This window comes from Aphanomyces astaci (genome assembly GCF_000520075.1).
Source record: "Aphanomyces astaci strain APO3 unplaced genomic scaffold supercont1.56, whole genome shotgun sequence".
Classification (NCBI taxonomy): Eukaryota; Oomycota; class Saprolegniomycetes; order Saprolegniales; family Verrucalvaceae; genus Aphanomyces; species Aphanomyces astaci.
In genome coordinates, this window is record NW_009798319.1 from 285,622 (window position 1) to 296,074 (window position 10,453).

Consider the following 10,453-nt stretch of genomic DNA (forward strand, 5'->3'; position numbering starts at 1 on the left):
CCACGGTGTCACCCCTAAGGATGTCCTGTGGTGAGTGTTTGCGACTCGGGACCCTGGGTAGTCCGTCAAGGTACGCAACAAGTCCTACTCTACCTTTTCTCTGAAAACACTTCAATTTAAGTGGTTATACGAACGTTAGTATGGAACTTACTGTTAGTATACAGTACTCCGACAGTATACGGAGTACTGTATACTAACAGTAAGCGCACCGTGATGGAACTAAGTAAGCGCACCGTGATGGAACTCGGAAGCCACATACCTGCGATCGCGGAGGCTGCTGGACACTCGTTAGAATCGCTCAGTGTAGTACATCAATGATGGTGGGCATCACAGTGGTCGTCTACAATACCATTGCCACACCCCACTGTCGGCCGCCGCGGCCACACTGCAATGTCCTCTATCATGGACGCACTCCAGCACTTCACCGTCCACCACCGCCGCCCAGCGCAATGGTCACCGTCTTCCTGCTACCTGGGGCGACGGTGGCGGGCAGTGGAGTGCAGGAGTGCGTCGATGATGGAGGGCATTGTCGTGTGGCCGCAGCGGTGGACAGTGGAGTGCGACGACGGTATTATAGACGGCCACTGTAATGTCCACCAATACACTACACTCTCTGTGGTAGCCGCTATATTGTGATGTCCCCCACAATCGTGTACTCCAATACAATACCTGCTACCGTTGAGTGCATCGGTGGCCGTTTCTCCATTTCGGATATATGACGGTGCCGCACCTTCACGGACCAACAGTATCTGCGGAGCTATTCCATACTAGTAATAATTCGCGAGGCCGAAGACATCCAAGAGTGCAGTGGTGGCCGTCCTTCATGGTCGCTGCACTTCTTTTTCCGTAGGTCCCCGCCACACCATTTCTCCGTCCATCATCTTCGTTGCAATCCACCACCTTCCACCCGCCAAGTGCGAGGTGGTGGGTCGTGGAATGCAGCGAAGATGGTGGACAGAGGTGTGTTGTAGAGGACTCCTTTATCGTCGCTGCACTACACTCTCCTTGCAGCCCACTAGTGGATTATCTGCAGGATGTATATCATATCCCAGATTTGCACTTCAATTTATTTTCCGTGGGTAGTGCACTACACATGGATCGACATAAAATTGTCTCCATCACCCCACAGGAGTGGACTATAGCACCTACGACGGCGAGTTCATCGCAACCTACGACGAAGACACCGGGTTGTGTCAATGCGACGCGGTTTTCACCGCGCATCGACGACCCCACATCGACCGTCCTCGTGACGCAGTCGAGTGAACAGGGCACTATGCAATGGCACCATCGACTGGGCCATCCAAGTCATGACAAGCTACGCATATTGCGGCGTCATTCGACCTTGTTTGAATTTCCCATCTCTCGGCAGGCCATCACGGTCCATGCCTCGTGCGACACATGCTTAAGGTCGAAGTCCAAAGTACTTCCCTTTTCACGCAACAAATTATCAAAGTCGTCGAAGCCTCTGGAACGAGTGCACTCCGACGTGTGGGGCCAATCAATATTATACACACGACCTCCGCTGCGCTGCGGTGCGCGCATTTTTTTGGGCGGATGCTCTGTCGTCGCTCGCTGCTGTAATGGTAGGTCAATTCCCTTGTGTTTTGATACACATGTGTGTCCCCCAGATTTCTACCTGTGATTCCCTAATTGTGTGCACGAACATTTGACTCTCCCCTCTATCTCTGGAAATCGATACTTCGTCACGTTCATCGACGACTTTACCCGATACACTTTTGTGTACATCATGCAAAAGCACAGCGCATTCTGTCGCGACGCATGGTAGCGTTTTCACTCACCACCCAGTGAGTTCGAGGAATTCCAAGCGCTCCAAATAGACAACGCTAAGGAGTACGTCAAACTCGGGGTCCGTATTCAAAGCGAATACGGCACTCGCCTGACGTACACGAATGCCTGCCTATACCCCGTCCCAGAGCCCTGTGGTCGAGCAGCGTACGGGCATCATCGTCACCATAGCTCGATCCATGCTACTGCATGGTAATTTACAACAGTTCTTGTGGGGCGAAGCCATATCCCACGCAGTGTTCCTCGTGAACATACAGCCGTCCACCACCATCAGTGGGGACACTCCGTGTCGTCTATGGCACCAGAGCCATCCAGACTACGCACGTTTACGCGTATTTGGAAGTGTAGCGTACGAACACGTCAACATACCCATGTGTGTGAACAAGCTGTCTCCTCGAGGCATGCTGTGCATGTATATTTGCTTACCCGAGACATCTTGAGCTACTGAACCTCGACATACATTACGTGCTTACAAGCCGCGATGTGACGTTCGTTGAACATCAGTTTCCCCTCCTGAATCCAGTCGATTACGTGAAACGTCTTCGAAGTGAACATCCACAGCGGAACTGTTTCACCGTGGACCAAAGCCCACGAGTCCTCCAACCAGGCCTGCCTTCACCCCTTGGGGAGGCTGCGTCATCCACGACACCAACACCTCCACCCTCGTTTGGGAAGGAAGGTTTTTTCATGGACGACACCACTATCCTCATATGGTGAGGCCGTGACATCAGCGCCGCCCCCACTTGGGTGGCTGATACGACCACACCTCTACCCGCACTTGGGGAAGGCTTTACTTCGTGGGTCAAGAGGTACAGTGTGGCAAGTCCCTATCATACATGACGTACCAGATATCACTCCACCTGCCCGTTCGGTGGGCATCAGTCGCCACCCCTTACATCAGTCGTCCACAACTCCGACGCCCAAGCGTCGTCGAACGTTGACCTTCAACACAACGGAGGAATATTTCCCCATACCATGTACCTCGTTCCACGAGAAGTACAGCATGCCGTACTCCGGCATGTGTGAGTACGACATCCACCTCCACTCCAACGTCGTCACATATGACAACCCAGTAGCTCGCAATTCCGCCTCGGCCCTCACGGTCTCGAGCAGCGGCAAAGCACATGCCGTACGTCGTCTCATCGACGTCTACCACAATGGACACGGCGGACACGTCGACGCGATGGTCCAGCTCAGTTGCTTATGTCGTATTTTGAGGACGCCTCAGGCGTTCAATCTCTCTCGACACCAAAACACATCCTCCTCGCCCTCAAGGACACGACTCCTTCAGAGGAGCCTACGACCTACAAACAGGCGATGAAATCGCCAGCCAAAGCGCAATGGCTTGAAGCCAGATGCTCGAGCTGGCAGCCCATGAGGCAAACGGGTCGTTTGAACCAGCCACCTTGCCTTCAGATGCGACACCATTCGGCATGCGTTGGGTGTTCAAAATCAAATACAACGACTTGGCCACTGAGGCTGCGAGACGCGTCGCTGGCTACAAAGCGCGACTTGTGATCCAAGTACACACCCAAATTCAAGGTGTTCAGTACGAGGAGAGTTACTCACCGTTCATTGCCAAAGAAATTCTCCGGCCGATGCTTACTCTCGGTGTGTCTCTCGACTACGAGGTTAGCGCAATGGATGTCATCACAGCATTTCTCAACGGAGAAATCGACTGCGAGGTCTACGTCACACCTCCTCCTGGATTTGACACCGCGAAGAATCGCCGCGATATCTTCCGAGTCCTCTGCAGTGTTTATGGTCTCAAGCAAGCCCCACGCATATACGCTTATGGTACCAGACAATAGCTACAGTACCTGCTTGAACGGGCAAGGGTACACACGGCTCTTCAAAGACCGCTGTGTCGTCACCAAGCAGATGGACGGCCAAGCCATTTACATCGGTGTCTACGTTAACGACCTGGTCATCATGGCTCCTTCACCGGACATGATGCGCACCATCAAACATGGTCTGTCATCGCGTTTTTGAATGCATGACCTTGGGGCTCTCACCTTTATTCTCGGATTCCACATTGTTCGAGATCGTTATGCTCGAACTCTCACAATGCACCAATCCCAATGTGCAACCTCGATTCTCAAGAGATTCAGCATGAAGAATTCAAAACCAGTACCCGCTCCAATGGAGTGCAATCTCGAGCTGTCTGAGTCGATATGTCCTCAGAACGATGCTGAACGCCAGTCCATGGTGGATAGGCCGTACCGATCGGTAGTCGGCAGCATCATGTATCTCATGATTAGTACTCGACCCGACCTCGCGTACGTCGTCCAAAACCTAAGCCAGTTCCTCACGAACCCCGGCCCTGCCCGCTGGCAGGCAGCCAAGCGCGCCCTTGGGGAGATCAGAGGAACGATCGACTATGGTATCGTCCTCGGCGGTGCGTACGATCAATCCGCTCCGCTTCATGCGTATGCGGGCAGTGACTACGCCAACTGTGTTGATACCCGACGCTGCGTCGCGGGCTTCGTGACATTCTACCGGAACTCTGCGATCTCTTGGATCACTAAGAGGCTGCGGAGCATCGTCCTCTCGACAACCGAGGCAGAACTCATGATTCCGTGCACACTTGCACAAGAATGCCTGTATATAAAGCAGACAGTTGGTGAGATGGGACACGCCATCACCACATCGATTCCTCTTCACGAGGACAATCAGAGCACCATCCAGATCGTGAACAACTCTGGCCACCATGGGCGTACCAAACATATTGATGTACGCTACCATTTCATCAAAGACCTTGTGAAATAACAAACGTTTAGTCTTGTTTACACCGATACGCGACATCAAGTCACGGATATCTTTACCAAACCACTTGATGTGATAACGTACTGCGTTTTGCGCAGTCAACTAAGGGTGAGGCAACTGCTGCCCGTCAGCACTCTCCAGCGCAAGTCAGGGAGCACAAACCCCGGCCTCTCGGCCCGTGACTGCGCAGACATGTAAGGGGGACACCCTGGGCCATGTTATTTCGACATCGGGGGATGACGGCATCCCAGTGGTTACTCGATCCATCCGGCCTTTCCACGGCGCGTCGTTCGGAAAAGAATTAGTAGGGACACGCTGAAAGGGATGTCCGACGAGTTGAGTTCCAGACAAAAGACGGTGTAACCAGTGATGGTTACGCTCACTGAGCTTAACCGCCAGCCTCTTGCTGCACTCTGGGCACCTGATTCCGGTTGACAGTGCGTGGCGCTGTTGGGAGGCAGTCAGAACACCCTGTTCTGATAGAGATCATCCCCACTGCCATGTCAGTCAGGTAGCAGCGTCTGCTAGCTGTGTAGGAAGTTTTTGTGCATTTTATAGGCTTTTCCTCGGGTAGAAGTCAGCGCAGACATTTGGTATGACGAAACATAATTGGATGTTGCGGCCAATCATAGTCAGTTTTGATTGGTCAGAAGGAATTCACTTCCAGTTTTTCCTTCTGCGTCCCACGTGTCTACTCCTGCCTACTGCCCTCTTCACTCATCCTATCCCTTTGTTCATCAGCCTCGTCAAAGCGGCCATGTTTGTACGTCGGCACGATGCACACTACAGCCTATGGGGATGGTGCAAACAGCACGCATTACGCCTACTACACAGGGTTGTTGATATGCGTAAACATTGGGTGGTGTACACTACTGGTACTGTAGGTGCTCCAGAAGAGGTGCAAGAACAAACAAAGCGATAGTTCTGCTTACCGGTATTCCCCGAAGGATTTTCAGGGAAATTTTATTGGAAAATTCGTGTGGATAATCACTCTACTGGATGGGCTTTGGATAGGACTACAGTCAACGACGATTTTTAAGGGACACCGAAGTTATTTTCCATCACAAATTATTACTACCAATCATAATCGATTAATGAAAATGCGATCACATGATTGGTTAATAACATTATGCCGCGCAAAAACATTTTAAATTCGCGGGCAATTGACTACCATGGCAAGGTGGCCACTCATTTGAAAATGCCCCGGACGCAGCACAACAAGATTAGCCCCCAGAAGAAGCCAAGAAGACGCTACACCACCCAGGCTGTCAAGCGCGACATGGTAGTCAAGATGCAAAGCGCGTCAACACGCGACCTCGAGGCAGCCACTGGGATACCGAAGAGCAACCTCTCCCGATGGAAGAACCAGATAGCTGAGCTCCTTCAGTTCAACGGACCACAGCGACGCTACAACCTTGATGGCGCGGGCAGGCCTACCGAGATCCCCAACACGACAGCACTCGAGACCTACATGCACATGCTTCGAGATCCTGAGCGGGCCGTCACATGCACGCACCTCGTCAACTTCCTGAAGCGTCATGAGCGTCCTTGGCTTGACGAATACCTGGCCAACAAGAACTGCGGCTACCAGGCTTTGCTCAAGCTCCTCCAAAGGTTCTGCGCCAAGAACGACTTTACCCGACAGAAACCTTCCAAGGCCAAGAAGTCGCAGGAAGAGCTCAGCGCTACACGAACAGCGTTTGCTCAAGTCTTCAACAAGGCATTCATCGGATACACACCTGATGCCATCTTCAACGTCGATCAGACTGGTATGACTTATGACATGCCTCCTAACGCGATTTGGGCAGTCAAAGGCGGCAGAGCGAAGATTTCAAGTGGTGATAAGAACTCGTACCGGATGACGGCAGTGCTTGCAGTTCGTGCCAACGGGGAGAAACTTCCTATCCTCTTCATCCTGCGTGGCATCCCTGGTGGCCTCATTGAGCAAGACGAGTTCGATTCCTACCCAATTGGACATTACTATGCAGTACAAAAATGTGCCTGGATGAACTCGCGCGTCTGGGCCATTTACCTTCGCAAGGTGCTGAGACCCCAGGTGCGTGATCCGTCTGCACTCTTGTTGGACAACTTCAAGCCGCATGTGAGCAAGGAAGGGCGCAAGATTGCAAGCGAAGAGGTCGAGTTCGTCGTACATTTTGGTTGGCTGCTACTCCGTATATCTATCGAATTTCGAATACTTTTCCCATCATAAACTTTTACAAGCTTATTGGCATGAGAGATTTCTTTTGTCCAATAATATAGCTCAAACGATTTAGTTGGATGAAATAAATCGTCACATCACTGGTCGAGGGGCATACAGTACGTTGAAACAATGTCACGTCGAAACCACTTTATATATATTGTTCGTTTATGCTTGACGCACCTTCACACCCAGGAAGTACTAGTACATACACACGCATCTAGTCGACAATCACATCGGACACCACCGACGACTCGTCGGCATCTCGTTCCACCACGTCAGACTCTTGTTGGTTGACCAAGTATGGAATGGCCACGGCATTTTCTTCCCCACGCAATCTGGGGGATCCATTGAAAACCACTACTTCCTTCACAAATTGAGTCAACGCTTTGAAGATTTCCGTGCCGCGGGTACGGATGGTCGACGCGGGGGCGACAAAGTCCGAGCCAGCCACTTCGATGGTCAATATGGGCTTCTTGTACGTGCGGTAGTGGTAGTCGTCAAAGCAACCGTACGCAGGGTACAAAGCTGCCGACGTCTGTCCCTTGTAGTTACGACCCGCCGCAGCGGCAACATTGCGGCCGAGCCGTTGAAACTTTTCGTCTTGGCCGTTGCCGATGGGTTGCGTCGTGTCGCCATAAGGGTACAAGATCAACCCCGCGACGGAATGCACGTCCACCCAGCCGGCGAGTTCAGAGTTCTTGGCCTTCAGCCACGCCCCAATCCCCTTAGTTTCTGGTTCGCTGAACGGACTCGTGCCAGGGTAGTCTTCGGCCGAGGGGGAGGGGGGGTTGGGGTTTTTGTAGAACGACGGCCAGTTGCGGTTCAAGTCGACTTGATTGGCATTCTTGCGTTGGTATCGGTTGCCATTCCACGAGATGTCGTACCCATCAATGTTGGCGATCGGTACAAAGTACAGGTTGAACGTGTCCGCGGCCGTGGGTTTCTTGTTGGCAATGTCGTCCAGAATCGAAGACAGCGTAAACAAGTTGGACGACCCCGCGATCCATTCCCGGGCGTGGAGCAGGCTTTGGTAGTACAACGACTGGGGCTTGGACGCGCCGCTGGTCAGTTTGTACGCGTAGATAGTCTTGCCTCGGACTGTGCTTGCAATTGCTTCCCTTGTCAGCAAAGTTGGGTTCTGCGCCACCAACGCATCCACGTACTCAAAGATTTGCGCCGACGTGCGGAAACAATTGTGGAATTTGCTGGCCGTGTACGTCCCAGCTTTCAACGTCGGGATGTACCCGCCGTTGGTGGTGTGGCACTTGCGGTTCACGTCCGCGTCGTCTTGGATGGCTTGGATTTGAGCGTTGGTGCGGAGTTTGCTGTCGGGGCCTCGCAACAAACCGGCGGTGGTGTCGTTCAGGTCGACATCCCCCGCTGCAAAGGCGGCAGCCGACGAGGCGAGCGCGAGAATGGTAATGGTCTTCATGAAGGAATTTCAACAATGAGTGCAAAAGGGGGACAAGGGCGGCGTGTTGTTGGGTTTGGCGTGTGTGGTGGGGCAGCCAGCCAGCGTGGGCTCTATCTTCATTCCAAGTTGCATACTACGAGACATGTCATCAGACTTTCTGAGTTGAGCGATCTGACTTTGGACCATTCCAAATCAGATCATTCTCAGAGAGCATGGGAGCCGGCCAATCACGCTCGAATCAGCACCTAGGTCAGGAACTCAGGAGCCGCCTGCACGTGTACTAAGACAGTGCTGGTGCTGGAATTATACTGTAGTCCCCTGGATGGATGGATGCCCTTACAATTTTTTAATTGGCGGAGTTTCTGTGATAGACAATCCAAACCATTTGGCATGATCTGGCACAAAAAACGTCCAAGAAATTGATGCAATACCTCATCCACCCCCCGTTGACTCTGGTATCGCGTGGCAATGCTAATTTCATTGGTTCATATGTTGAGAGTAACAGTTTCATGATTACATAATCACTTAACTTGTTTTTACTATTCTATAATTAATTATAGTGTGAGCCCGAACCCACCCACACAGAGGGGTTACAGTGTATTGATTTCCCTCGCTCTTTGAAACGCCTGATTATGAACAAGTTTTGGAGAGTACCAAAATATAAAGTGAAAACAATATTAGTTTATGGAGCATCCTGGCTATTCAATTGCATGGCTGACACGTGCTCGCTAAACGACGACAGGTCAGTGTCGAGAATGCCAGTACGGTTCCAGCAGTCAAGGTCTTCGCACCGCAAGACCCACTCGAGAAGGTGTTGCTCGACGGCCGGCAGAGCAACGACTCGGTCGTTTTTACGGTCCTTGGCATCGGAACGGTAGCTTAGTGTAGTGTTGTTTAATAGCACGTCCAATTGTTGCCTTTGATGGTGTGGGTACAAGGGCAAACTTTTGAGCAGCCCAGGCCGCCAGCTCAGTGTACGTAGCAACTGGATGTTGCATGTGATGAGCATAAAGCTCGTGCTTTTCGGCCAAGGTCATGCGCACTTCATGTTTTGAAATGCTAACCCAAAACTTGCTCCAACATGCATGTGAGCTTTGAATTTTCGAATTCACCTCCAGTTTCGATATTTATAAGTTTACAAAAATTATTCAATTTGACCCGTTTCAAAGAGCGAGGGAAATCAGTATTTCTGTGGTGAACAATACAGGTACCGGTAGGTGACCTCTAGTGATACAGTTCGCTGAGGTTACAGTGCTCTTGGACCCTTGGAGATCAATAAAGAAGGGAGATCACTAACAGTAAATAAGCACCATTGGAAACTGTTGCTCTTAGGGAATTACTCGTTCGTGGCAACTGTTCCTGTATAAAGTATTAGGCCAAGGCGACATCTGTACAGTAGCAATATTGGTTGTTCAGGGGGCGATAATTCTAACAGTAAGCTATCGTTAACATTAGCTGCCCTCAAGTTCAGACCTCGTCAACCGGTACTAACGTTAACAGTAACTTACTGCTGTAGTACATACCAGTATCATGCAGGGCGATTGATTAGAATGCTGTACGGTAACGTTAATCCGCTAGGATTTAAGCTTACAGCAAGTCCAATTAGTAACATTGGAACGGTGTTGGTAGGTATACAGCGCTGTGCGCTACTAACGTTAGTCCTACTAGTACGGTCGTTAGTTTTATATCGTTGACTCCACAGTCAATGCCGCGAAAACGCAATTCAACGCACCTCATCTAAGGGTTAAGTGCATAGCGATGGCAAAGCACTGGTAATGCAAATGAACCCCGTGAATAGCATTGTATTTAAGCGCAACGGGTCGTGGGTTACTGGAACAAGACTCTTGAAGGAAAATGATAACGTCGGCAACAGTGGAACTGATGCTATCAGGGAATTACTCGTTTGAAAACCAATGACTTATTTATGGAATTCGTAGGGAGATTGCCTACGATTTCATATTTAACCAATGAAAACACACCTGTACAATGATTGGATAATTCAATCACAAATCCGTGTTCATCGCGAAACACTATTGACAATCAAATGCAGGCTGCATGATGATACGAGTACTATTAGTACAATTATGCGACGAGGGAATACCATAGTCATGTAGTACTAACGTTACGGTAATATTTTCGACATCAATGTTGACTTTAAGCATCCATGCCGTCACCACGACCCTGTCCGCTTGTGAGGCATCCGTTATCGTCGGACGACTCCAACGTGCCTCTGCATGGAGTAATGCAACGTCATACTAGCAGTG

General features: G+C 50.8%; 2 protein-coding genes across 2 annotated transcripts; both read right to left on the reverse strand.

The window, feature by feature from the left end:
- Window positions 1–6,905: 6,905 nt before the first annotated feature.
- On the reverse strand, window positions 6,906–8,305 carry H257_14305 (hypothetical protein). The gene has a single exon (XM_009842072.1). It carries the CDS (start codon window positions 8,205–8,207, stop codon window positions 6,993–6,995), a length of 1,215 nt encoding a protein of 404 aa, XP_009840374.1. The 5' UTR covers window positions 8,208–8,305; the 3' UTR covers window positions 6,906–6,992.
- A 566-nt stretch (window positions 8,306–8,871) lies between these two features.
- H257_14306 (hypothetical protein) lies at window positions 8,872–9,198 on the reverse strand (the record flags this gene model as incomplete). Its single annotated transcript, XM_009842073.1, has 2 exons — window positions 8,872–8,917; window positions 8,981–9,198. The coding sequence occupies 2 exons, from the start codon at window positions 9,196–9,198 to the stop codon at window positions 8,872–8,874; spliced, it is 264 nt and encodes an 87-aa protein (XP_009840375.1).
- Between the last annotated feature and the right edge of the window lie 1,255 nt (window positions 9,199–10,453).

Excerpts from the sequence above, each read along its gene's own strand:
- H257_14305 (XM_009842072.1), bottom strand. The coding sequence starts at position 8,207 with ATGAAGACCATTACCATTCTCGCGCTCGCCTCGTCGGCTGCCGCCTTT.